The 27,200-nt window shown below is 58.0% G+C and overlaps 1 protein-coding gene across 1 annotated transcript; it reads right to left on the bottom strand.

Moving 5' to 3' along the window:
* Window positions 1–406: 406 nt before the first annotated feature.
* On the bottom strand, window positions 407–27,040 carry NECAB3 (N-terminal EF-hand calcium binding protein 3). The gene is made up of 13 exons (XM_039563366.1): window positions 26,482–27,040; window positions 22,079–22,103; window positions 21,120–21,228; window positions 14,544–14,569; window positions 14,137–14,234; window positions 5,486–5,622; window positions 5,207–5,328; window positions 4,706–4,785; window positions 4,278–4,331; window positions 3,625–3,737; window positions 1,998–2,075; window positions 1,653–1,744; window positions 407–890 (listed from the first exon to the last, which is right to left on the bottom strand). The coding sequence occupies exons 1-13, from the start codon at window positions 26,572–26,574 to the stop codon at window positions 862–864; spliced, it is 1,056 nt and encodes a 351-aa protein (XP_039419300.1). The 5' UTR covers window positions 26,575–27,040; the 3' UTR covers window positions 407–861.
* Window positions 27,041–27,200: the final 160 nt, after the last annotated feature.

Here is a 27,200-nt window from a genome sequence, read left to right as displayed (position 1 = left end):
TTTCCATGCCAGGAGGGTCCCTCCTGTGCCCTGGCAGGCCCTCCACACTGGTTGTGACAGTGCATTTTTCCCTGGCTCAGCAGAGGATCTGCTGCTGCAGCAGCACCAAGGAAAGCCCCAGTGCAAGCCATGGAGCAGCTGGGATCTTCTCCAGCCTTCCCCCCTCCTTTAGTGTCCCCTACCCCAGACCCCTCCCCATTAACTCAGCTCCACCTCTGGCAGCACTGCCCGGTGCCAAGGCTGGTTTATGGGAATTGAGGGAACAGCAGAGCCTGGAGCCACTCTGGCCTCAGCAGGGAGTGGGATGTGCTGGGGCCAGGCACAGCCATGGGCACAAAGCCAGACTCACAGCCACAGCACGTGCTGCCAGCGTGGCAGGGCACAAGCAGGCACACCTTGCCAGAAGTACTTGATGAAATATTTTTTTCCCTATAAAACACTCTTCACAATCCATATCAAGCCACCTGGCTCCTGGGCAGGATGTCAGAGCTGGCCAGAGCCCTGTCCCCCTGCCCATCCCAGCACCCTGTGGAGCCTGGGAGCCAGGAGGAAGAGGAGCTGGAGTGCAAGAGGGACTGAGGGCTCCTGGGCTGCAGCACCAGCCCAGTGCTCCCCCAAAGGCCAGGCTGCCACCCCCACACAGCTCCCCCAGGCAGCTCAGACACTGTCTTAGGAGCAGGATAAATAAATAAATTAACATGAAAAGAGCAAAGGAGCAAAACACTGGCAGGGCCGAGGGCAGGCAGCCCCCACAGGCCTCAGGAGGGAAGGAGGGACAGGGAGGTGACAAAAGTGATGGCTGTGCCCAGGGCTCCACGTCCTCCCGCATGCTGATGGTGTCCTGGAGACGGCTGCCCCGGGTCAGTTGTTGTTCATGATCCACCAGGAAGCTGGGGAGAGAGGGAAACCAGGGAGGTGAGGGCTGTGTTAAACTGGGAATGGGGGTTTGGGGGGCAGGGATGGGGGACCTGAGCCTGCAGGTCTCTGGCTCTAAAGCACCCACCCCCACCCATGGCACGGCCTGGAGAGGGGTGATCCCCTGGAGCTGTGGCAGCTTCTGCAGGAGAGCACAGGGAATGGGGTCAGCGGGACTGGCAAGCCAGGAGCAGCACCAGCAGCACAGGGTTCAGTCCAAATTAACCCATCTTTGATGGACTAAATATTCTACAAGACCCTGAGGGGATGCCTGGAAGCAAACTGGGGCTTGATATTGTTTCCAGTTCCCCACATCTGGTCACACTTCACGGGACCATGGGAACGTGCACATTCCCTGTGCTGGCCTCTCCCCTATCCCAGCCCTGCATGCAGCCCCTGGGACTGACCCAGGAGCACCAGCGCTTTGCAGAGCGGGTTCAGGGCTCAGGTGGAAAACAAACGAGGCACCAGGTGTATTTGGGACAGGTCTCAGCTCATCTGCTACCCAGGAAGTGTCCCTGCTCCTGCCTGTCCCCACTGCAGAGCACCCGTGGGCAGGGGACAGACCCCAGCTCACACAGCCAAACCTGCTGGGGACAACGGGTCTCACCCTGGCTTGAAAAACATTATTTAGGTCACCCCAAAGCAATCTTCTGCTTGGAGGGAGCCACGCTGCCTGCTCCTGCCCTGCTCCTGCCCTCTGCAGCACACCCGGAGCAGGACTGAGGCACCCTCACCTGGGAAGAGCATGGTGGTCAGCAGCTCCGGGGACTCCAGCAAGCTGAGGATGGACTGCTGGAAAGTCTTGCTGCAGCTGGACTGCAAGTGGCTGTAAAACACGGTGTAGGGTCAGGGGGATGTGGTGCCAGGACCCCCCTGCCCACACACAGGGACAGGGCAGCTTCTGCACCCCCCAGCACCAGCCCCTGCTCCTGCCCTGCTCCCCAAATCCTCTATCGGGGTGTTCACCCCTGGCGGGCTGCAGACGGCCCCAGGGCACACAGGGCAGGGCAAGGAGGGGGAGCAGTGGGCAACCCCCTTGAGCCCCCAGCACCCGGCCCCACACACGGACACTGTCCCACCTTCTCCACGAGGTCACATCCTGCCAGAACTCGTACAGGATGAAGCAGGCCTCGTCCGTCAGCTTGCAGGCAGAGACACTGTGGGGACAGAGAGACCCTGAGCCGGGGCTGGGCAGGCTGGCACGGCCCTGGCACGGCCCTGGCACGGCTCTGGCACGGCCCTGGCGTGAGCCTGGAGCGGCGTGGCCACACGTGCCCCAGCAGCCTGGGACAGGGGGGCACTGCTCTGCACATCAGCCTCACCACGAGGCTTCCAGAGCACTGTCTGGATGCATTCACAGTTTGTGAACAGCTCCAGGGGATCCCGAACCCAAATCCTGCTTCACAGCTCCCATGTCCAGGTGGCAGAGGAGCTTCACAGCTCCTGCACAGGTCTTTGCTGCTGCCCAGGAACCAGCACGTTCTGTGTTTTATTATTCCTTACTCATCCCTAGCACGGGCACAGCTCATCCTGCCAGCCCCTCGGAGGAGGTGTGTGGCACCTGTCACCCTTGACACGGGGGGAAACTGAGGCACGGCTGCAGGAGCTGAGCTCACAGCACAGACCCGCAGCTCTCTGCCCCCAAAGCGATGCTGTGCTGCCAGCGATGCTTCCCACATTCCCTCCTGCCACAGGAAACGCTGGGGCTGCCCCCAGCCCGTGGGAAGGTGGGTGGGAGGCAGCAGCGGGGCGCGAGTGCAGGGCCAGGGGAGCAGCTGCGCTCGGCTGCTGCAGCAGCAAGTCCAGCTGAGGACGAGCCTCTCCTCCAGCTGCTGCCAAGGGCTGCTGGAGGGGGCCAAGCCCCGGGGGGACAGCACAGCGTGTCACCCAGCAGCTCTGAGGCTCCCTGCTCCCACGAGGGGCTTCGCCATTCCCTGGAGTGAACCAGGCCCACGGAGTCTCCCCGGGCTCGGCTCCAGCTTTCCGCTCACGTGGAGAGCCAGCCCATGCAACGCCACCCCGCTGGCTCCACAAATAGCCCTGATGACAAAAACGCCCATCTATTCCAAAGAAAAAGCCTCCCATTCTCTCCGCTGCACGTGTCACAGCGAGCATCTTCCTTTTGTTTGCGCTGAAAATGTGAATTTGTGCTGTTGGAAGTGAAGAGCTGAAAAATGACACTTGAAACGGGAACGGCACGAACATTGCCGGCTGCAAGCGGCCTCAAGTGTCCCGTGGGAGAAGGGAAGCAGCGCTCAGGGAGCAGCTGTGCCACCTCAGGGACAGAGCAGCAATGCTGGGGCAGCCTTGGCCTCACACAGGGTCAGCTTCAGGTGCTCCTGGCAGCTTCCCACACACTCCCCATAAATGAACGCCCTGCAGGAGCTCTGCCCTTGACCTTTCCATCACTTTCGAGTCCTTCGGTGCTGGAGGAGCTCGTGCATTCGCTCACAGGAACACGCCACAGCCGCTCCTGCTGGCGTAAACCTTCCCCACTCCTTGCCAGGCACTGGTTCTTACTGGGGTGGTAGTGCAAGGACAGCGCTGCAGCCGTGACACGCGTCCTGTCTGCAAGGTCCGAGCCCGCCCGTGCCCTGGCCAGCACACAAAACCCTCCATACAAACCCTTGCGCCTCCCAAGGGTGTTAAACCCCCCATTTCTGGGGGAGCCACCCCCCAAAGCACCCCCCAGAGCCCCCCACTTACTGCAGGCAGCTGCTGTGCCCGGCCGTGCCCTCGGTGTAGGAGCGGAACGCCTGCCGGAACTCCTCGATGCTGCTCGTGGCCACCGAGATCTGCCTCTTGGCCACCAGGATGTGCTGCCGAGGGACAGCGCGGCATCAGGGGCTGGCCTGTCCCCTCCTGCCCTCCCTGCTCCCACCCTGCTGTGCCATCCTGTGGCACCGCAGCGGCTCTGGCACCACCGTGCTGGGGACAACGGGGACACAAAGGGGCTTCTTCCCACCTGGACAGGTTGTCTTTACAAGGACCACACCAACAGGACATGCTGCATCCCCCAGTGGGGTCCTTTGGGGCTGCTGCAGTTCCCAGTGTGCTTCCCCCAGCACAAAGGGGCTTGGGGACCCCTCCGCCTGGGTGTGTGGGCACTCAGAGCACCCCTGGGGGCTTTGGGCACTCACAAGCAGAGTGTTGCCTTCCCTGGGCTGCCTGTGGGCACTGCCTGGAGCTGTCAGGGACATGAGGGAGCTGCGTTTGTCTCGTGGCTGGCCCCACACCCGGCCCACAGCCCTGAATCCCACCCTGCTCCATCAGCCAGAGCTCCCCCCATGCCGGGGCACAGAGGCAGCGTGTGTGAGAGGAGGCACCTGCAAACCACGAGGACGGGGACAGGGACTTACTGCATCCTGGCCTTTGCACATGGTTTCGTCCTTCAGCGGCTCCAGGCGTGGGCTCTGCGCCAAACACCAGGGGAAAAACGAGGTTACTGGGAGAGCTCAGCAGCAAGAGGGGCTGTAACCCAGGGGACAGGTGGGCACCGCTCCAGGGACACTCCCTGTGGTACCTGGGGGAGGGCAGGGCTGTGCCCTGCTCATCTGTGGGGTCAGTGAGGCCCGACTGCCTCGTCAGCATCCTGGGGAAGCCAGGAGAGGGTCACCAGAGGTGAGGGAGAAGGGTGGCTCTGCAGACTGCAGGGCTGGTGCGTGGGTGCAGCTCTGTGACAATGCCAGGGCTGAAGAGGGGGGCTGCTGGCACAAGGGGGGTCTCAGCACTGCTCTGGCCATGCCCAGGTGTGGGGCAGCCCCAGCCACCCCCCTCGGGCACACACCTTGCACTCCAGCTTCTCGATGAGCTGCTGGAGCCTGTTGATCTGAGCCATCCACTGGCTGTTGTCCTCGACACAAACCCCTGCACGGCAAAGGGCACAGGGACGTCACCCAAAAAAAGCTCCGTTTTGTCATTGCAAAAGCTTTCTCAACACCTCACAACACAAAAGCTTCTAAACCTCTGATTTAATCCAAAAAACTGTTGGTTTTTTTCTACTGAAACTTTTCCCACTGCCTAAGAGATACAACATCTCACAGGAGCTCCAGCTGGCATCTGGGTGAGATGCTCCAGGCTCCATTCTGGAGAAGCTCTCACTACCCAGTGCTGCTGCAGATGTGGCACTTGGGGACATGGGTTAGTGGCGGCCTTGGCAGTGCTGGGGGAATGGTTGGACTCGACCTTGGAGATCTTCTCCCACCTGACTGATTCTGTGATTCTGTGCTGGTCCCACACCCCCTCCAGGCTGCAGCAGGGCACAAACAGCCCGAGGGACAGCAGGTACCTGTTGTCAGCATCCCAGAATAGGGGTCTGTTGGGGACAGGCAGACGTTCTTCTGTCCCCTGCGCCCACACCGCCTCCCTGACCTCAGGCCAACCAGAGTCTCCGATTTCTTGATGTCCTTTCTGGAATTTAAAAAAAAAAAAAAAAAAAGGAGGGGTTGAAGTCATTCCTAGAGGTGCCAGCTCCGCTGGGGGCTTGGAAAGGGCAGATCCCGCTCCCGGCTGTCCCTCCCAGTGCGGGGGTTGGGGACAGGGGGACCAGCACGTCCCACCCCGTTACCTCTCCCGGCCCGCCTGCTCCTCCACGGTGTCCACGGCGCACTCGAGGGACGCCTGCAGGGACTGCAGCTGGTGCATGGTTTCCCGCAGCAGGAACCGGGTCAGGAACTGCTCCATCTTCGAGGAGGTCTCGTACCTCTGGGGCAAAGGGGAGAGGATCTGTCAGACACCTCTGCCTCTGTGCAGGGGCACACCTGGACAGGGGTGGTCCCTGAAGTAAACCAGATGGGGTGGATTTCAATCAGATTTTTTAGTTATCACTAAAAGTGATGCTTTAGGGCAGAAGTGATGCTGGAGGGCAGAAGAACCCTCGGGGTGCACTGCCTGTGAGATCACAAGGGGAATGCACGCATGGTTCCATGAGCGCTCCGGCCCCAGCACTCCCAGCCCTGGCCCCAGCACTCCCAGCTCTGGCCCCAGCACTCCCAGCTCCAGGAGCCCGTGGAGGAGGGCAGATGGACACAAGCCACAAGGTAAAGAGCACCTTCAGGGACAGCCCCCAGCCCCAGGGAGGGCTCCAGGGCCGGCACAGCATCCCTTGTGCCCCCCACTCACACACTGCTCTGCTCACTCCAGGGCTCTGGCACAAGGCTGGGAGCCTGTAGTGGCCCCCCAGGTGCTGGCAGCTCCTTCCAGGGACCCACCCACCACTGGCACGCCCGGGCAGGGCTGGCTTCATGCCCTCTCTGCCCAGGGAGATAGCGCCAAGCCTGTCTGCTTCCATGAGAGCTTCCCTGATGAATTTCTGATGTGTGCTTACACTGGGGGGTGTAAAGGTGGCTCCAGAGGGGCACATTAGAAGCTCTGGAGAGAATGAAGAGGTCACCTGGCCTAGAGGGTGCCCAAATAGTGGGTCAAGAGGAACACCATGCCACAGGACTAGGTCTGGGAGGCACAGAGAGCTGGGGAAGTGCCGGGACACACACAGAGGCACCCTGAACTCCTTCCTTTCTTTGCTAGCTGGGATCACAGATCCTCTTGGCTCCTCTCCATGTGCAATGGGCTCTGCTGGCAGCAGCATTCATAGAATCATAGGATGTTAAGGGATTGAAATGGACCTTAGAGATCATCCTGTTCCACCCCCTGCCATGGGCAGGGACACCTTCCACTATCCCAGGCTGCTCCAAGCCCCGTCCAACCTGGCCTTGGGCACTGCCAGGGATCCAGGGGCAGCCCCAGCTTCTCTGGGCACCCTGTGCCAGGGCCTCCCCACCCTCACGGAGAAGAGTTTCTTGCTAATATCCAACACAAATTTCCCCTCTTTCAGTTTGATCTCATTCCCCCTTGTCCTGTCACTACAGTTCCTGAGGAAGAGTCACTCTCCCTGCAGCCCCTTCACACACTGGGAAGGTGCTGGGAGGTCTCCACACAACCTTCTCTTCTCCGGCCCCAAGAGCCCCAGCTTTCTGAGGGGAGGTGCCCCAGTGCCCTCAGCAACTTCATGGCCTCCTCTGGACCTTCTCCAACAGTTCCATGTCCTTCTTATGCTGGGGAAACACAACCGTGCACAGTACTCCAGGTGGGATCTCCCAAGAGCAGAGTGGATGGGGAGAATCACCTCTTCTTACCTGCTGGCCACACTCCTTTGGCCACAGCCCATTTGGTCCAACCACTCAACTTTCCTGTCCAGTTTTCACTTGCTTCCTTAAAACCACCTGAATTTTTGTCCTTGCGCTGTTAGAAAGTCTCCGGGGATGGAGACAAGGTACCCAAGGAGGGATGCTCAGTGAGACAGGGAGTGAGGAGACAGAAGGGAAGGCTGTGACGTACCCAGACACTTCCAGAGCAGACACTGCTGTCCTCCAGTGGGGTTGATCCAGCCTCCTTTGCAGAGCACCTACCTGAGCCTGGTTTGCCCTCACAAGACACCTCTTGTCTCACTGCAGGCTCTTCCCCTGTGCCCAGCATCCCTGCGGAGCGCCAGCCATGCTGAAGCCTGCAGTGGTCATAGACAGCGGCAGCCACTTCACCCGGGGGGGCTTTGCTGGCCAGGAGCAACCCCAGTGCGTGCTGAGGACCGTGCTGGTGCATCCCCACAGTGCCCAGCAGCACCTCCCTGCCACCGAGAGCACGGGCGGCTGGGCCGCAGCACCCCTGTCCTACCCCCTCAAGTACGGCGTCGTTGAAGACTGGGATGCCATGAGAGCCCTGTGGAGCCACCTCTTCTGCTGCTGCCTCAAAGTGCCCCCAGAGGAGCACCCGGTGCTCCTGGCCGAGTCCCCGTCCTGCCCCGCCGCGACAGGGAGAAGGCGGCTGAGGTGCTGTTCGAGGGCTTTGGGGTGCCCGCCCTGCACGTGGCCAACACCGGGTTCCTGTCGCTCTGCGCCCACGGCAGGGTCACCGGGCTGGCCGTGGAGGCCGGGGCAGCAATGTCCCACGTCACCTCTGTCTGCGGGGGCCGGACCCTGAGGAAGGGCAGCCGCTGCCTGGGGTGGCTGGCGAGCAGCTGTCCAGGCACCTGCAGCGGCTGCTGCTGGAGAGCCCCAGGGAGCCCTCGGGGCTGCAGGCCCTGACGAAGGCGGCGCTGACCCGGCTGAAGGAGCAATGCTGCTATGTGTCCTTGGACTACGAGAGAGACCTCTGGGAGAGAGGGTCCCATCACCCAGCCAGATTCCAGACCCCCGATGGGCACTGGATAACCCTGGGCAAGGAGCGCTTCTGCTGCCCGGAGCCACTGTTCCGGCCAGAGCTGCTGCACCACAGCTGTCCCGGGCTGCACCAGCTGGCCGGGCAGAGCCTCCAGTCGGTGCCTGACCACGCCAGGAGGCACATCCTGGGAAACATCGTGCTCTCAGGCGGCTCCTCCATGTTTCCTGGCTTTCCCGAGAGGATGTGCTTGGAGTTGAACCTGCTTTTCCAAGGCGCAGGCGTCCACGTTGAGGTCCTGGCAAACCCCAAGCGGGGCACAGCAGCCTGGGCTGGGGGCTCCATGGCAGCCTCACTCACGTCCTTCCAGCACACGTGGATGACAAAGGGCGAGTACCAGGAGCATGGGGCCGAGTACGTGCACACAAAATTCCAGTAGAGAGGTGGCAGCCATCCCCCGCTGTCACTCTGAAGGAGGAATGACTCCGAAACACTGCCCTGCTCCGGGCACAGCTGCAGCAGCGGTAACTGAGCAGCTCCTGCGCCGCTGCACGGGTGCAAAGTCAATTAAAGAGCCCCAAAAGAAACAAAGTGCTTCTCATTGACACTCCAGGTTATTTCCTATCCACCGTCTATCTAACAAGGGTGTGGCCCCTAGGGCTGGAAAACAATCGGGGCTCATGCTGGGGATCCAGGCCATGCCGAGTGTCTGGTCTGGGTACATTTAGTCAATCCCAAGGCTCCAGGCTGCATTTTCCAACAGGAAATACAGCTGCCAGGATGAGGAAGGGGCCTTCTCCAGCTGTCAGCACTGCAGGACCCCCAAGGGGAGCCACGAGTGCTGGAGGAAGGAGCTGAGCAGGGGAATGTCCACACAGCACCAGCGCTGCAGCCACTTTACTACGGGAGGTGATTTCTCATCCTGGCACTGGAACAGGTCAGCACTGGGTAAGAAAAATGAGCTGAAAACCAGGGAACTGCATTCACTCCTTGCAATTTTGGTCTAAAGGTCATGTGGTGCTCCAGGGAGCCGATTCAGCTCCCTGAACAGGCATTTTCTCACCTGCCTTTGCTGCTGCCTCGCTGAACTGAGTCAGCTCGGCAGACGATTAGAAAAGGATCCGAGGGTGCAAAGGAAGCAGCTGGGGAGCACAGCCCAGCTGTCACAGCAGACTCCTGTCCCCATGGGCAGCCCCATGCCAGCTCCTCAAGGGACACAGAAACCACAGGATGTCACCGTGAGCACTGAGAGAGACAGGACCAGCAGTGGGAGGTCGGGGAGGGAGCCTCCACATGATGCAGAGGGCTGGCTGCTCCCCAGGAGCATCCACCAGGAGAGGTCAGCCCCTTTCCTCGACAAGACGAGGGGACAGACTGGAGCAGCATCCTTACCTTCCCCACGGTGTCCTCGTGTGGCCCCAAGGCTGCAGCACCCGCAGCCAGGCTGCCCTCACCCCCCCAGGTTCCATGAACCATGTCCAAAATCATGTCCAGCAATGCTACCCCACTACTCGGGTCAAATATTTCCAATTCCTGCTGTGTTTCTCTCCAGCACACAGAGGATCTGGAATTCCAGAAGCTCTGTACAGAAGGATTTCATTGTAACCCTTCCACTGCTGGTGTCAAAGAAGGGGGGCAGTGGGGAGGGTCCTGAGCCCCTCATGGTTTTCTGGCTGCTCTGTGCCACCAGCCCAGTCCAGGAGCTGTACCTGACTGGGCTGGATGGGAAGGGGAAAGGGAAAGGGAGTGGAGATGATGGATGTTCATCCCCCAAGCTCTGGGCTCATGCTGGAGTCAGCAAAGGATGGTCACAGCTCCCCCCACCCCAGCACCAGGGGCCAGGGGTTTTTATCCCTGCTGGAAAATGAATCTCATTTTCCTGCCTCAGGAAGAGGATGGCAGCAACACTGACAAGAAGCAGCTGGAAACTGAGTTCCAGCTCTGCATCTCCAGCCTCTCCCAGCCAAGCACCTCACCTGCCCCAGGAATGGAGAGCTCACGGCTGGGGACCCCTGCCCACCCCTTCCCCTCCTCATCCCAGGGTGTGCAGGCACTAAAATCCCTGCCAGCACTGCCTCTCTGTGCCCACCCAACTCCTGCCAGCCCGGACACACATTCCCTGCTTGAAGGGGAACAGAGACACTCCAACCTCCCCAGGACACAGCTGGAGTGAGTGAGTCCCCAGGGGGGCACAGCAGGTACATTATTCACCCACCACACAGCCCTGCACAGTCCGTTTCACTACCCAAAATCCAAATGCTGCCATCCCTCTGGCCACACTGAGGGCCCTTCCCCTCTGCAGCTGTGGGGTGAATGAGGTGTGCTCCCACCTCCCAGGTGTCCTGCCAGCCCTGCCACAGCCTTGGCACACGGATGCTTCCCCTCGTGTGGGGGATGGATTCTTCCCCCCGAGCACATCACTCCCCTTCCCAGGGCCAGGCTCTGGGATAAGCACCAGCCCAGCACTGCCCACGCTCTCAGCTTCCACCCTGAATGGCCTAACTCCGTCCTCCACGGATGGAGTTTTATGGCAGGAGCAGAGCTGCTCTCACCAACACCACATTCAGCCTGCCCCGAGCCCCACAACTCACCCAGGTCAGTCCCTACACCCCAAACACGCGGGCACAGGCACCAGCGTGGGGTGACAGCCCCCAAAAGCCCACTCCCAGCCCAGGGCACGCTGTGCTTGGGAGGGACTCAGCTGCAGAGGGTCCCACGGGGACAAGGCAGCACTGCCAGCTGCCTCCTGCCTCTCGCCTCGTCAAACACAGCACGCCCAGGGGAACGTGCTGCAGACAAGGATGCAAACAGCCATCCCTCAGGAGAGCTCCAAATGCTGCTTCACCTTCTGCATCAACTTGGAAAATTTCATGCCAGGGGAGAGAAAGAACTGAAAGTCCGGCCCCCATTGCACGCCTCGTTTTGGGGCAAAAAACCAAAATCCTCTCATCAGGTGTAGCACAGAGGTCAAGCCCTCTGTTGTCAGAGGTTCAATAAACTCACCAAGCACAGCGTTTTCTGCTCATGGCAAAGCCCCATGGGGAGTCACAAAGGAAATAACTCAGCAAGCAGGAGACAAGGAATTCTGGTGGTGCACTGCTACTTCAGCTCTGTTTACCCCGATGAAAATCACCAAGTTGCCAAGAGCTGCTACAATTCTGCTTTTGAGGGGTTTTATTGGTTTCTTATGATGATAGTTAAGCTCAGGACAGAATGGAAGGGGTGGCCACATAATTCCTGTCAAAGGATAAATAAGGCTGCCTGGCTTGGAGAGGTATTTATGTGAGGGTTTGCAGTGTTTGCTCACTGGGAAATGGAAAGATTTTAGCATACAGGCTCCCTGTGAGAAACATCAGACTGTTTTCTGAGGTATTTCCACCGCTCACTTCCTACCCTGATGCAATTATATTGCAAACATGAAGTCCAGCCACAAAATAAGGGGTAAGCAGCACACTACAGCACAGCTATCATGTTCTATTCTACAAATAAGTGGGAATGACAGAATTTGGAGGAAAAACCCTCTCTTCTTGACAAGGCATATTTTCTTTAGCATGTTCCTACCAGCCCAGCGAGGAAGGATGGAGGCATGGGAACCCCTAACGGTTTGGTTTCCTCCTGCTGACCTGTAGAACCATAAAAACAACCATGAGCAGGTTTGCTGCTCACACACACACACACAGAGCTTCCTGCAGTAACTGCAGGCCCACAGGACAAACCCAGCTCGTACTTCCCACACTTTATCCCAGGGTTTATCCTGACAAGGTGCATGGGAGCAGATCGAGGAGCTTGCCAGCCAGGAGACAGACCAGTGATCCATGCCAGGTATCCTGGCCCGCAGTGACAAGCAGAAAGCTGGGAATATTCGATACCAAAAAGGCTTCTGGCAGCTCCCAAATACACCCACAGCACATTCCCTCTGAGCTTCAGTTTCCTTATTTCCCTCCTTGCTGTAGCTCACTGGCATGGTCTGAGCAATCCCCCACGAAGCTGCCCGGGCTCTCTGTCTGTTTTCCTGCTCATTTTCACATTTCCAGCTGGGGGTCCCTGGAGGATGCAGGGCTGAGCAACGCCGTGGCTGCAGCAGTGAGGAACTACTGGAGATGGATCATGCCCTAACTAAGGGATGCTGTGGTGAGAGGCAGCTCAAGCAAGAGATTTCCTCCTTCTCCTAGCCAGCCTGGGCATCACTGCCTTCTCCAGAGTGAGGCAAAGTCCTCAGAAATACAGCCTGGGAAGAACAGGCAGGGACTGCAGATCCTTCAGCAGCGCTCTTCCAGTTTTCTCAGTGCACAAGGAGCTCCCTGGGATGAAAATTCATCTGGTTCTTCCATGAGGCTGCTCTCTCTGCCGAAGTGGGGCTCTCAGACCTCAGAGAGGTGTTTGAACCAAAAGAATTGAGGGGCAGGTGTAATTTGGGAAATCTGTTCTCTGCCCTGGCTCACAGAGGTGTGAGCTTTGGCTAAAATCCAGCCCATTAATCCCATAATAACTCAAGCCCGAGTCCAACTCTGGAAATACAAATGTGGGAATATATTCAGGTCCCAGCAGGTAGGAATGCAGCATTTATCATCTCTGGCAGCAGTGGCAGGTATCCCATAGCTCTGCAAGAGCCCTGCCCACTCCTGCCTTCTCCCCAGCTCCGAGCCCAGCACAGCAGGGGAGTGCAGGGAGATGATTCCCAGCAGGATCAGTATCTGCCCTGGGGCACATCAGGGCTGGGATCAGAGCACCTGATCAGCACAGGCCTCCCCTGGGTGAGAGCAGTGCTGGGAACGCTGGACTGCCCTGGCTCTGGGCAGATCCAAACAGGTGGAGAAATGAGTCCATCGAAATTTGTTTCAACAGGAAAAACCTGCTTCTCTTTTCCAGGGAACACCGGTAGCACCAGAAACTACGGAGTGAAGGAATGCATCACACCAATACAGTGACTGTGCTGTCCTTTGGAGAAACGCGTGACTACACACATTCATTACCCAAAAAAACAGGACAGAAAGGAACTGAAATAAAGCACAGCTCTCTGGAGAGGATTCCTCCTCTCCCTCTGGACTTGTATCTAACAGCTGTGAGTGGGGCCAGGGACCTGAACCAACGAGAACATGCATTTTCAAGAGATTCCCTCTCCTGGCATGAAATTTCCCCACGTTCAGGGTGACGCTGCTGAGGCTGGCTCTGGCCAGAGGAAAGCTCAGAGAGGGACTGAGACACTGCAGAGGTACAAACACCACTTTGGTAAGTGTGGGACTGACCCCCCTTTTCCTCTCTGTCAGAGCAGTGTTCACACGGGTGATACCCCTCATCTTCTTCGAGCAAAGCACCGAAGGCACAGAAAGGGTCTTCCCACAGCTCAGCACCAGCCCAAGCACACAGCTAAACCATTTAACCTATTTCAGGTACAAAGGGGGCTGCTGGTCCCTTTCCCCACTGTCTTCATCCCGACGCTGCCCAGCACAGCCGGGGGCTCGGAGCTTGCCCTAATTAGCAGCTTCCAATCTGCTTCCCACCAGCACAAGCTGCGGGAAGAGGGAGGGAGAGCATTCCCGCAGGGATGGACACTGCACCAGGCTGGGAGACAGGGAATTGCAGCGCTGCCCCTCTCCTGCAGCCGGGATTTGGTGCTGGGAGCACGGGCTGGGCTCAGCACAAGCTGCTGGGGGGTCCCTCCAGAGCAAGATCAACCCTGCAGTGCAGATTTTGAGCCACGCTGCTGGGTGGGAAACGCTTTGGTTTGGCTCAGAACTCAACATGGACTCTCGGGGATGCTCCCAGAAAGTGTCCGTGGGCAGGACCCTCCAAGGAGCTGCTGGAACAGCCACTGCCAGAGCCCTGCAAGGAGGGAGATGATGTTTCCAGAGCACAAAAGCTTTGGATTTACCCTTGTCCTCCTCGGGCTGGGCTCCCCATCCTCCAGGCTCTGCCCCGACACGCGGACAACCCGAGCACGCCCAGGCACCCCCTTGATTTGAGGGGTTTGCTGCCTCCGACCCCCAAATCTCACACTAAGAAGCAGCTGTGCTCACCACAGCTCCAATTTCACGCCCACCTGCCCGCCGCTGGTGCCGTCCTTACCAGCTTGGTTTTGTCCATGGCTGCCAGCACCGCAGCGTTGAGGGTTTCCAGGGCGGAGAGCACGTTCCTGTATTCCCCCAGGTACGCCGAGAAATAATCTGGAGCACGAGAGAACACCATGGTCAGGCTCCTGAGCACCTCCATCTCTGCCTCCCCTGCTCCTGCTCCCCACACACAGCCCAGAGCTGCAGGGGGGGCATTCCCTTCCCTTTCCAGAATCATTCTCCCACCTGGGCTGAAATGAAAAGTCCTTCCTTATCCCCTTGGGAAAAGCACCTCTGTGCTAGGATTCAGGCACAGGGACTGCCGATGGCAGCCAGTCCTGCCCGGCTCAGACACACACAAGCCCCACCACACAGATCCTGGGGAGGGGAAGCTCTCCAGGGCAGGAACATCTCCTGACTTACCACACAACTTCTCCGTGTCCACGTTACTGCAAGAAACACACAAAAAAGCTCCTGTTAGATAGTGGGGCTGGTGTGGGGGAAACAGTGGTGGTGACCAGGGGTTTGGGGGCTTGTCTCGAGTCCCAGCGGATTTACTGCTTGCTCACATATTTTCAGAAGGGTTTAGAAAAATAAGAAGCTGCACAGGTTCAGAGCCAGCACCTCTGCTGCAGGGGCTGAAGGAGCAACAAAATCAGCTTCACCAACATCTCCTGGAGCTGGAGTGTGCTGGGAAAGCATCTGTGACAGCAGGGTGAGGTTGGGATGGAGATGCCCCACACCCCTGGCTGGCAGCCCCATTTCTGAGCCCTGGAGCTGCTTCTTCAACCCAACCTCTTCCCCCAAAGATGGGAAGCATCCAGCCAGGGCTCCCTCCTTGTTTATCCTTGACCTCAGCCCAGCTCCTCCCCGTGGCACCAGACGCCCTCCTCCCCCAGCTGCTCCTCCTCCTCTTCCCTGCCCTCAGAGCCCAGGTGGTGTGGGGCTGCCTGGAGGCTCCCGGGGGGCTGGATGGCTTCACAGCCCACCACAGCGGTTTTTCCTGCCCTGAAGGTCATTAAAGCAGGGATCTGGCTCCAAAAACCTGGAGGCAGAGGCCAGGCCCCCACCCCTTTTCACTAACAGAGAGCACGGCGCTGCAGAATCCACCCTGGCATCCCTGCAGGGCTTGGCCAGGTCCCTGCTGTGGCTACTAAAGGTGCTGCTGGGGTGGGGAGGGAGAAGGAAATGTTCAAAAACAGGCACAGGTTTTGGGGATGGGTTTGCATGGTGCTGTTGGATCGGCTCAGGCAGCCAAAGCCACAGAGGCAGAGCTGCTCACGATGCCCAGCATCACCCAGAGCCTGCAGGGACAGACCCCAGGATATCATTGATTCAAATCAGCCTCTGCTCAAAGCATCCTGCTGCCTCAAAATCCCCTAGATGGTTACAATCATTTTTAATCCTGATTGGGAAAGTAGAAGAGAGCCCAAAAGAGAGCTTTTTAAGTGTTTAAGTGCTGTCACACATGGAGGAACTGGCGGTACCTGGAGTTTGCCAGGTTCCAAGCACAAGGAATGCTGCAGTGCTGCTGCCCAGGGGGTGTGAAACCACGGCCACATCACCCTGCCCCCCTCTGACACTGCTCACAGGGCAAAGGGACAAAAACACCCCCGTGTAAAATTAGAGGACAGTGTGCAAAGTGTCCAAAATTCCATTTACGGTGAAATAATTAAGGCAAAATCTTCCTACAGTTTTTCCGAAGACATCAAAGACTGGATTCTGCCTCTCTCTTTCTTCTGGGCTTCCACTTGGTGCACTTTAGCAACAGGCAGTAGTTCAAAGCACAGGAATATTTTGGTGTGAGGGGTGGCAGAGCCAGGGCAGGGGGACTGCAGCCCCTCTGTTCCAAAACTGCATCTGGAGCCTCTGCAGGCAGCAGAGAGGGGCAGGGTGAGGCTGGGATCCGGCTCAGCTATTTTAAACACACAGGAGCTGACTTAGGCAGGGCTCTGCACACTGACCTGGCACTGCAGGCACTTTTTTAAGTGGATAAAAAATCCATGTTTCCCTCGAGACTCAATACAGATAAACCTGCAAAGCCACAGCCCCTTCCCCTGGCAGCTCCTCTCCATCCAACTTTGCTGGTCCCATCTCTGAGCAGCTCTGCTAGACAGAGACACTGGGGTTTGGAGCACCAGTGTACACTGGAAGAAGGTTTAGCTCCTTCTTAATTGCTCCCCTTCATTTCTGGCAGCTGCCTGGAGCCTGCAGAGCTGCTGCAGTGCTGCAAGAGCCCTGGCACCGCAGCACCCACAGCCCAGCCTGTCAGACCTGTGCCCAGAGCTGCCACTGCAGGGAGCCACTGGTTCTCAGCTGAGAGAAGGGTAAAAGTCACCGAAGAGGGGACATGGACACCTCCTGCACACATTACCCAGGTATTCGCACTGGTCCCAGTGAGCACCTGGGGCTGGGACTGGTTTCAGCAGGAACAAGGAGCCACCAGCTTAACCCACTGCCAGCCCCCACCTTGGTGCCAGCAAGGTGAGACGAAGAGCTGCCATCAGCTCCCACCCTGTGGCTTCTAAGGAGAGGCCAGAGGTTATTGATAACTCTTTATATGTCTGTTTGCTGCTTAAAGAGAAATGTTAACTAAACAATCACTAAACCACTAAACACTGAACCAATCAACGACATCTTGTGGCAAAAATCATCCCTCTGGGAGCTGTCCAGGGGAAGATCTGCACCCTTCCCTTCCTGATGCAGCCTGTTCCATCAGCAGCCCTGCATGGGAACCTCTCCCCACGTCCCTCAGCCTGCAGCAGCCCCCAGGGCACAGGCAGGGGCAGGACAGAGCCCAGCAAGCAAACCCCAGGGCTGCTGGTGCCATTCTCCTGCTACCAGAATTCCCACAAAAAGCCAGGAGGAGCTCACGTAAAGGACGTGCACACCAAATCCTGACCCATTCTGCAGGGCTGCCAGGGGCAGCAGGCTTTTCTCTGTTCCTCTCTGCCATTCCCACTCCAAGAGAAGAGCCATCCTCTGCCTCCAAAGCACTCCTGAGACTCTCCACATTTCCCACAGCCGTATTTTGACTGTGCTCAAACCACTGATTAACTGTAATTAAGCCTGAACTGATGATGAAGGATCTTGTCATCATTATGCTGTTGGGATTTTGTCAGAATGTGCCTGGAATTTATGCAAGAAAACAGCAATCAGCTGCAGAAAAGCAGACGGGAATTTTTTTTTTTATTTTTATCATTTATCATGTTGGGAACCTCCACTGCCATCACAGATCTGGTTTCCAAACCTTTTTACATGTGACATGGAGTGTTTCAGTCACTCTCCATCATCCAGGGACTGGCAGATGCTGTGGCTCTGAGGCTCTGAGTAAAGAGAGGGGAGGGGATTCACTGGAATCCCTTCTTCCAGAGAATCACAGGCTTGAGGTTATTTCCACTGAGAGACTTTAAGAGCCACCAGGTCAGCACTTCCACCCCTTGTGGCTCCAGGTCAAAGGCTCTGAGCAATCTGCACCCAATTCCTGAACACTCTCATGGAAAGATGGATTTTCCAGACCTGATTTTTCCAAATCTCCCCAAGAGGGGCAGGACAAAAATGTCTTGGGGTGACCTGATCTTGTATTCCCTATCGCTGCACTATGCCCAGAAATTAGTATTTACACCTTTCTATGCTTTTAAACTGAGCCTGAGTGGAGAGAGATAAAAACCCTCAAGGACACAGACAGAGATAACACATTCTCGTTCTCGGCATTTTTTTTGGCTTCTGCCTTCTGCTGCAGTAGAGAGGAGCAGAGAGGCACCCTGCTTGCTGCTTCAGCCAGTTTTTTGGGGTTTTTTTTTTTCCCTCCAGAGAGCTGAACTTGTTTTTTCTTGGAATTTCGGATTTTTTCCCTTTTTCTGCTTGATTGCTTCAACCTCAGAGCACATGGGGAGGACTTTCCACTGGGCATAGAGGGCCTGGCCCTGGACCAAGCCCCAGCTCCGAGGAGACCAAAGGGAGGACTCTGACACTTTCCCAGGTTTTTTCTCCACAGCGAGAGATTTTATTATTTAGCATTATTTTCCTTCTCCCATGTGTTTGTTAAATAAATAGTTTTTATCTCTTTCACTTTCCTTCGAGGAAAAAGTTTATTTTTTTTCCCAAACCTGGCAGGGGAGGGGTGGTTTGGAACCTGCCTTCTCTCAGAGGATATATTTCTAACTTTGGCCAAACCAGCACAACATAAAATCCAAACACCACTTCCATGGGCAGGTTTCACAGTGCAGGCATCCAGCCCCTGCAATACCACAGCATTCAGTCCAAAGCCCTTTGTAACCAAATCTCCATGAACTTGTCCCAGTGACACCCTGGGATCTGCTGTTATCCTGGTGACACCCCGGGATCTGCTGCTGTCCCACCCAGCTGGGCTGCAGATGGACACAGAGAGCAAACCACACAGTGTAACTCTCCAGATGCTTCTGGATGCAGTTTGGAGCTCTCATCCCTCCAAAACCATCAGTCTCTTCTCATCCAGGCATTTCAGTGGATGAAAATGCTCTTTTTTCAGGAAGATGAACCTTCCTGTGCCACTGCCAGAGCTGGTGTGGAGCTCTGGACCAGCCAAGCAAAACCATGGACCTGCTGTTGTACCAGCTGCCATGCAGAGCTGAGTGTGGTTTCAACATGAACTTTTAAATGTCACAGAATTAAAGTGAGGGGATACTTTATGCCAAAGGAACCTTTTCCTGAAATGCAGAACAAAAACAGCCTCATGTGGAGATGTAGAATCTGAAGTGACCCCACCAGAGGTGTGGGATGCACAGGCCCCAGCGTCCCACCTGAGTGCTGGGGGGGTGGGAGGTGGAAAGAGGAGAGCGTGGGGCTTTCTGGAGGGAGAACAAGTACTGTGGGAGAGCTCTGAAATATTCCTCTCCCCAGCTGTCAGCTCTGGGGCCCAGGGGAGGAGCTGCACATTCCAGCGATGGGTGAGGGTCAGGATGGGTCTGGGCAGTGCTGGACACGTAGAGGGCCTGGGAATGAAGGTCTCTGTTACTGTCCCTCCTCGGGTCAGGCTGGCAGGGACAAGGAAGCACAAATTCCAGCCTAGACCTGACAAACACAGTACCAAATGCACCTGCTGGGTTAGGGGTGAGACTTTCCCATCATCACAAAAGCTACAGGACATGAAAGCAGCACAGCAGCTCCGTCTGTAGAGCTTGTAGCTGCTTTCCAGCTTTGGAACACCCTTGAACCTGGCAGCAAATTTTGGCCAGCTCTCTAAAATATGAAGCTCCTGCCAGTGCAAGGCAAGCCCAGGAGAGAGGGGCTGTCCAGCCCCCCACCATGGGGACATCAGGGCACCAGCACAGCCCTCACATGACGCCAAATCCCGCACACCCCAAACCCGGTGTTTCCTACATTTGCTGGAAGCCACTGAAGGCAGGAATTTGGAAACAGCTCTGTCTGAGGGCTCCTTCTGCTCTTGGTGGCAGGAAGAGAACAAAGACCCAGTGCTCATGCCCTGCTAATAGATGTCACCAGCTTGATGCTGCCATTGCCACGTTGCCATAGCTACGGCACCCTCGTTACGGTAACGAGCTGTGGGGGCACCGCTGCAGCCACGGCTCCCCTGGCAGCACAGGCCCCTGTCAGGCCAGCTCAGCTGCTCCAGACAGATGGAACGAGCCTGACCTGAGGGCAGGAGACCTTCCCTGTTCAGTTTTGAGCTGGGTTAAAGCTCCCAGCTTGGCTCCCAGCTTTTCCAGGGGAGTTGTGACTCCAAGATCGCCCCAAAAATGGAGCAAGAGGAAAGGAGCATTTCCAGAAGAAAGGGAACACTCGCTGCCAACTTCCTGGGATCACAGCCCAAAGAGACAGAGACGTTTTCAGGAGACACCTCCTGCTGCCCACATCCATGAGCCCAGCTGGCAGGACAGGCAGCAATGGGCAGCCAGGCCCCAAGGAAAGCAGCACAAGGCTGCCCACACCTGCCCACTTCTCTGCCCATCACTGCAGTGGGAGCTAAACCCAGCTCCAACACCTTTGGGAGTCCATCATTCCCACTGCCCCGGTCCTGAGCGGATGATGACGCTGGGTGGCTGCTCTTGGTGGCTGCTCTTGGTGGCTGCTCTTGGTGGCTGTTGGCATCTCAGGGCCTTCTGTGCCACTGCCCTGGCTCCCTGCAAAGCGTAAATTTCCTCGCCCTGCTGGCAACCTGCACCCTGGCCAAGGGTGTCCGAGGTGCAGGAGATGCTTCCTGGGCTGCTGGGGAAGCGGCACGAGCCAGAGCCAAACCTGCCACCTGGACGGGCAGGAAGCTGCAGCCCCCTGTCCCCCAGCAGCACCCCAATGTTTGAACAGAGCCCAGCCATGCAATTCAGCAGCACCCCGTTCCTCCCAGTGCCAGGACAGACACGCCCATAGCAGCCAGCCGGGCAGACGGACCCCAGCGAGGCCAAAAAGCACCCAAAAATCTGGGATGAGAATCCCAACTGAGCCCAACAGACTCCTCTGGATACCACCACTCATGAGGAGACCAGAGCTAAACACAATTCCTTCTCCTGTTCTTTGGGGCTTTCTTTTTTTTTACAAGTAGCTGGCCTAAATTCCCCGTTACATGTACCGGGCCCACTTGTGTGGAAAGCAGCTCTTATGTAAGTGAAAAGCAGTTCCCTGTGTCAGCACCGGCAAAGTCTGGGACTTTGCACAGTCTGTGCCTTGTCCTCACACCACCACACGCCCCTGCAGACACACAACCTGCTCCATGGGCTGGGTATTCCTGGAATACATCTTCCAAACCGAAAAAAAAAATGGCATTTTCAATGCTTGCTTGCATTCTGGAACCGCAGTAAATCCGATTGCTGCTCCCAAAATGTCTGACTGCTCTCAGCACCAGTGCTCGCTGCTGGTGTTCAATGGGTTTGAACACCTGCCTGTGGCAAGAGGTGGGTTTATCTTACCCCGACTATTTATCACACCCGCCCCCAAACGTCCTCCATCTCCAGTCAGGCAGTTTTAGCTTCTCCTGCGTCTCCTCCGTGCCACCACGGTACTCACTCTGAGTGACGCCTGTCAATGCCGCTGAACAACTCCCACAGCTCCTCCGAGCTCAGGATGCCATCAGCAAAGTAGTTCTTGAACTCCTCAAATGACAGCTTCCCATCATCTGCATTTAAATAAAAAGGAAGAATAATTATATATCTGTGGAGAGCAGCATCCCGGCCCCGGCGAGCCTCCAGCGGGTGCGTGGGATGGCTGGGCGTGTTGTGCATGACAATTACAGATATCTCCCTGAAAGCATGGCCCACCAGCCCAGCAAAACACTGGAATTGCAGGTGGGAACTTCAGCCCTTTCCAAAAGCCCCCTTTGCTGTGTTCTCAAAAATGCACGCAGCCCGTCCAAGAACAAACGGCACAGTGAGGGCAGCATCAGTTTTCACGGCAAGAAAATGCTCTCCATTGACTCAAGAGCTTTTTCCTTCCTCTCTGTGGAGGACTTCAGCTCCTGGGCTGCATTGAGATCTGCAATAAAAGCATCTCCTAGAGCCTCCAAGCCACCATGAAGGAGAAGAGCCCAAGAGAGTGTGGGAAGCCTCAAGGAGACCACTTGTGATTTTGGACCTCTTGGTTTATGGGCGCTGAATTAAAAACTGGGTAGCAGAGCCTAACTCCCAAATGCCAGAGCTCCAGGGGCACCCAGAACCAGGATCATCCTGTAAAACCCTGGACTGAGCATGGAGACAGAACCAATCCTGTGAGGGACAGAGCAGAAGCCTGCCAGCCCCTGGGCCAGGAGAAGGGCTTGGAAGGGGCTGTGCCCTGCGTGGTGCACGGATGGGGAATTGGGGGAGCCCATTCCCCAGCCCCTGGCCAAGCCCTGGGATCCAGGTGAAGCAGAAAAGCATTTTCCTCCCTCCCTCTCTCCTTCAGCCAAACCTCCCAGTGGGAATGAGCCACACTGCTTCAGCCAGAGCCAGGCAGGGAGGGGGAGGCAGCAGCAGGAACAAAGCACTCACCGTTCTTGTCGGCTCGCCGGAAAATCTGCAAGACAAAATACAACAGGGCTCAATGTGGCAGCAGGGAGAGAAGGGCATCTGAACAGTGAGCCTGGCAGCACCCAGCACCATGGAATATCACCTCCAGGAGCTCAGGGAGCCATGGAGAAGCCCCAGCTGTTGGGACTGCACAGGCTGCTCCAGGAAATTCTCCTTTGCCAATGATTAAACCCATTTCTTGCCTCTAATGCACAGAGCCCTTGGCCAAGCGAGCCCAGCACTCACATCGAGCACCTTTTAGAGAACACAGAGACGAAGCAGAAAGGACTTTGCTACATCCTTGTGATAGCAACTGTTTAATTTTTCAGTCCATTTATATGAAGGAACATTAAGTATAAACCCACTCCATAAGGAAGCACTTTGTGCAGCACCAACACTCAACCACCTGCACCGAGCAGCAGCTCCTGCCCTGAGCTTTGCAACCACCCCTCAGCACAGCCCTTCCTGCAGCACCTCGGCGTGCACACACACCGTAATTAATTATTAATGAATTAATTAATCTGTAACATATTCTGCCACAGAGCACAGCTGGAGAGCTGCTCCAGTTCAGGGTCTCAATGCAGGTTCCCAACCACGAGGCTCCTGCCCATGACCCAGGAGAAAGCTGGGGCTGCTCATCCCTGCTGGGATCTGTTTCACCAGTAATTATTGGAAGGTCTGGGGCTGACTCCAGTGAGGAACAGCATCACTTCCGAAGCCTGGGAACGTTTTCCCAGACCAAAACATATGAGGTTTTGTCCAGCACATCATAATGGAGTCAAGGACAGAAAGTTGTCTATGTGGCAACTCTCATTTATATCATCCTGGGTGATGAAGAAATCTGCAGGTCTGAAGAAAGATTAGGGAAGAAAAAGGGCCGGAAAAGGAGACAGAACTTTTGTTTTCTTGGCCACAGCCTGCCCCGGAGCAGGCAGAGGCACCGCTGCCCCCTCCGCCCCCGGCTCCTCCTGCACTGCCCACCACCAGCCCTGCTGCGTGTTCCAAGGCTGCAGACCCCCATCCAGGCACCAAAATCTCCCTGAGAAACTGAGGTAAAGTAAGAGCTGCCCAGGAAAACCCCCTAAGCCTCTGGCTTGCAGGTGGGCAGAGGCTTTTCTGGTGCTGGAGCTCCCTGGGTCCTTCCCCGTGACCGAAAGCAGGAGCAGGGACAGCTCCTTGGAGGATGCTCTTCTGAACAAAGCGAAGCGAGCTCCTCCTGCCCCGAGCTGCTGCAGGGCCCGGAGGCTGCTCTGGGCCCAGCAGCATTAGGTAACCATCCCCCCGGGATTCCAGCCAGCCTGGCTGCTTCCCTGGCAGGAAAGCAGGGCGGGCACTCCCTGAGCACCACACAGGACGTGGTGGATGCACTTTGGAGCTGAGATAGGAGCCTGCAGCTCCCAAACAGTGGCGATTTCTCTGGATTTTAAAGCAGAATGGGTTCCTTGTGGGGTCTCACGGCTGCAGGGGCAGCACCCGTGGGTCTCACTTGTCTGTGCCACCCTGCCAGGGACTCTCCATCAAGGGAGAAGCTTCGTCCTGCAGAGCTCTGTGTCATCAGAGGGACGCATGGCTCCTGCAATGAACCTCTATGGCTCCAGATGTCACGGAGGCCACCTAGCTCATCCCACGGACAGTCAGGTGTCACCCAGGCGCTGGGTGCAGATTGGAGCGAGGGCAAACGTTTCCCACTCACAGGCTGGCCTTGCTCAGCAGGGTTTATCTGAGAGCACAATTCCAGGGAGGATCCCCTGGGGATGAGAAGGTCTCTAACCCGGGGTGAGCCCATCCTGGGTTCAGCAGGAACCTCAGCAAACAGAGTGGATGCCTCTCCCTCACACACAAGGCTCACTGCTCCAGCAGGGAGTTACACGAGCCAGTGCACACACGACAGCTGCCTGGAGCTCAAAATAAACGTGGCACAAGCAGGGAGCTGTGAGAGCCCCCCGAGGCAAGGCCACGTCTGCTCCAGAGCCCCTGGGAATGGCAGGGCTCTGCACTGCCTGGGGCGAGCCCGTCCCTGGCTGACCCCAGGACCCAGTTCCAGCCAAGCACAAACAGCACAGAGCCACTTCCATGCTCCACAGGGCGAATCCTGGCCCCTCCCTGGGCACAGGCACATGCTCAGCGACGGCAGGTGAGCGCTGCTCCCAATGCGGACAGCAGTCCTGGGACAAAGCCAGGGAAAAGTGATGCAAAACCAAGCTGGGAATGGGATTAGGTCTGCGTGGGCTGCTGGAGGGCCCTACAAGCAATCCCTCTCTTGCCTCAGGGCGGACCGGCAGCCTCAGAAGCACAGGGACACTGCCTGGAGACCGGGATGTTTCCCTCAGCCCTTGGGCTTGGGTCCCGAGCAGCCGCAGCCTCACCCAGAGCCTGCAGCCGCAGCCACACTGGGACTGAGGGAAGCGGCACCGAACCAGCATTTATTTGCAGGATGAGCCCCACACGCACCCCGGGAAGGAAGGAGATTGTAGGATTTCTTCCTGCCTGCAGGTCTGGAAGCAACCGCGGCTGCCGGACGGGCAGCCAGGGACAGGCGGCTGCTGGGGAGGGACAGCTGCCCTGGGGACCGACCCACGGCAGGCTAAGGCAGGCTGCAGCCAGGCACCGGCATAAACGCCGTCCTTCCCGAACCTCCCGTGTCCCGGGAGGGGAGCGAGCAAGCCCCGGGCACCAGCCTGGGGGACAAATCTCGCCGAGGCTTGAGATGCTGCACAGGGCGATGGCAGCACTGCGGCTCGTACCGCGCCTGCAGCGAAGCGTCTCAGGCAAAGCCCTCCTCCTCCTCCTCCTCCTCCTCACTTCTCCCAAAGGCAGGAGGTGTGCAGGTAGGTCCCAGGGGAAGCAGCAGCCACCGGGATCTGTGGTGGGCAGCGCTGCCGGGAAGGCAGGCGGGGGTCCTGCCCTGCTGCCGTGGGATGCTCACCCCCACAAGCCTGGGGGGCAGCTGGACACCGGCCAACTGCCCAGACCCAAAAGTGCAGAGATTAAACTCACCCTGCCAAGCTCTGGAGCAAAGCTGGGAGCAAAGGAGTCACAGGGTAGAGGAAGAGAAGCCGTCAGAACCCGGAAAGCAGCTGCTAGCGTTGTTAACATTTCCCATTTTAATTGCCTTAATGACACCCTGAGGGATAGATGTGCGACTCAACGAGTGCCCTGAGGAGCTGAGCTGGAACACAGCTGTTACTACCCGCCCCCTCCTGCCCATCTTCCCTCAAGTAATTAGTGCGGTTAATGACGCTGCCTGGAGAGCCCTGCAGCCCGAACCCCCCCAGGCAGGAGAGAGACCCTGACCCCCAGCTGGAAGCTGCGAGCAGCGCCACGGCCGAGGGAGCCGCGCTTCCCAGCTTCTCCCCAGGGATGCCAGGAGGTCTTGGACTGGACCAGACGTGGCAGTGCTGCCCAAGATCTACTGTTCCCCTTCTCTGGGATGGACTGGGACACGGGGGTGAACGTGGATCGGCACAAGACGGAGATGGCAGCTGGGAGATGACAGCTGGCACCAACCTGGGCTGTGCAGGTGCCGGGGCACCACCAGCCCTCATCCTTAACCCTCGCTGGCTTTCTCCTCCTCAGTCCTGCGGCAGGGCAGGGACAGCACCTCTGCCCCCACATCTCCTTGGTCCACAGGGTGACTTGGAGCGCAGTGGTGCCGGACACTTGGGAATGCCAGGGCTCTCTCACCAGGGAGATTTGGGCGCTGTCCACCCGACCCAGCTCACGGAACACAGCCAGGAGCAGGGGGGCCGAGCATCAGTGCCACTGGCCCTGGGAGATGGCCGGGATGCAGCCGCCTCCCCCAGAGCCCCGGCGCGGCCGTGGCCTGGGGGGGACGCCGGTGTGGCAGGAGGAACTGTGCCAGCATCTCTGAATACAAAGACAGCCACCACCTGCATCTTCAACTCCTCCGTGCCACCCGCAGCCGCCAGGATGCCTGGGCGACCTCCAACCTGCACGGAGCATCCTCCTCCACAATCCCGGCGCGTCAGGAGCGGGCAGGGACACGGGCTGCATCCGGGGGCTGCTGGATCCCATGGCTGTGAACAGCTCCAGGGAACCTTGCACAGCGTTCTTGCCAGACACAGCTCCCGCTCCAGGAGTCATGACAGCCAGCTCTGGGTGAGGCGTGGGCTGTTTCTAGCCACCCAGAGGCCCAGCATTCAGCCGAAGGACACGACACCATTATTTAAGCCATCACGACCATGCACAGCTCCGGCTTGGCATGGCCGCAGAGCCTCTGGCGCATCCCTCGGGCCGGTTCCTCCGGGACCAGGCGGGAAGGAATCTCACCCCGACGCCCACACGTGCCGCGGCTCCCCGAGCTGGGGAAGCACAGCGGCCCCGGGGCTGGGCAGGGCTGCGGGGGTCCCGCCCGCGGTACTCACGTCGTGAAAGATGGGCAGCGGCTGGCGGTGGGGCTTGGGGCCGCGATCTGCTGAGAGCAGGCACACGGCCAGCAGCTCGGCACACGACATCATGGTCCCGCCGGGTGCGGGTGCTGCGGGCAGCGAGGGCGCGGGGCCGTGGGCAGCGGTGCGGCGCCGGAGGGTGCAATGCCTTAGGGCGCCGTGCGGAGCCTTGGGACGCCGTGCGGTGCCGCAGGGCACGGTGCGGTGCTGTAGGGATGGGTTCGGTGCGGTACCGCGGTGCGGTGTCGTAGGACGCGGTGCGGTGCCGTAGGGCACGGCTCGGTGCGGTGCCGTAAGGATGGGCTCAGTGCCGCAGGGATGGACTCGGTGCCGTAGGGATGGACTCGGTGTGGTGCTGCAGAGATGGACTCGGTGCGGTAGCAACGGCCTCGGTGCGATAGGGATGGGTTCGGCTCTGTTCGGTTCGCCAGGGATGGTTGGGCTCGGTTAGGCTCGGTTCGGCTCGGTTCGGCTCGGTTCGGTTCGGCTCGGCCGGTGCCGTGCGCAGGTCGCGCCCGCCGATCCCGACTCAGCCCAGCGGCTCCGCCGCCCCAGCCAACTTTGGCTCCGCGGAGGGCCCGCCCCCGCAGCGATCCTATTGGCTGCTGGCCGTGATTGACACCCAGAACCACCAATGTGCTTGGAGGAGGGGAGAGGGGCGGGGCGGTGCTGGGTCCCGGTGCCCGGTCGCTGCT

This window comes from Corvus cornix, chromosome 20 (genome assembly GCF_000738735.6).
Source record: "Corvus cornix cornix isolate S_Up_H32 chromosome 20, ASM73873v5, whole genome shotgun sequence".
Classification (NCBI taxonomy): Eukaryota; Metazoa; Chordata; class Aves; order Passeriformes; family Corvidae; genus Corvus; species Corvus cornix.
The sequence above is the reverse complement of the archived record's forward strand: the minus strand, read 5'-3'. Positions and strand labels throughout refer to the sequence as shown.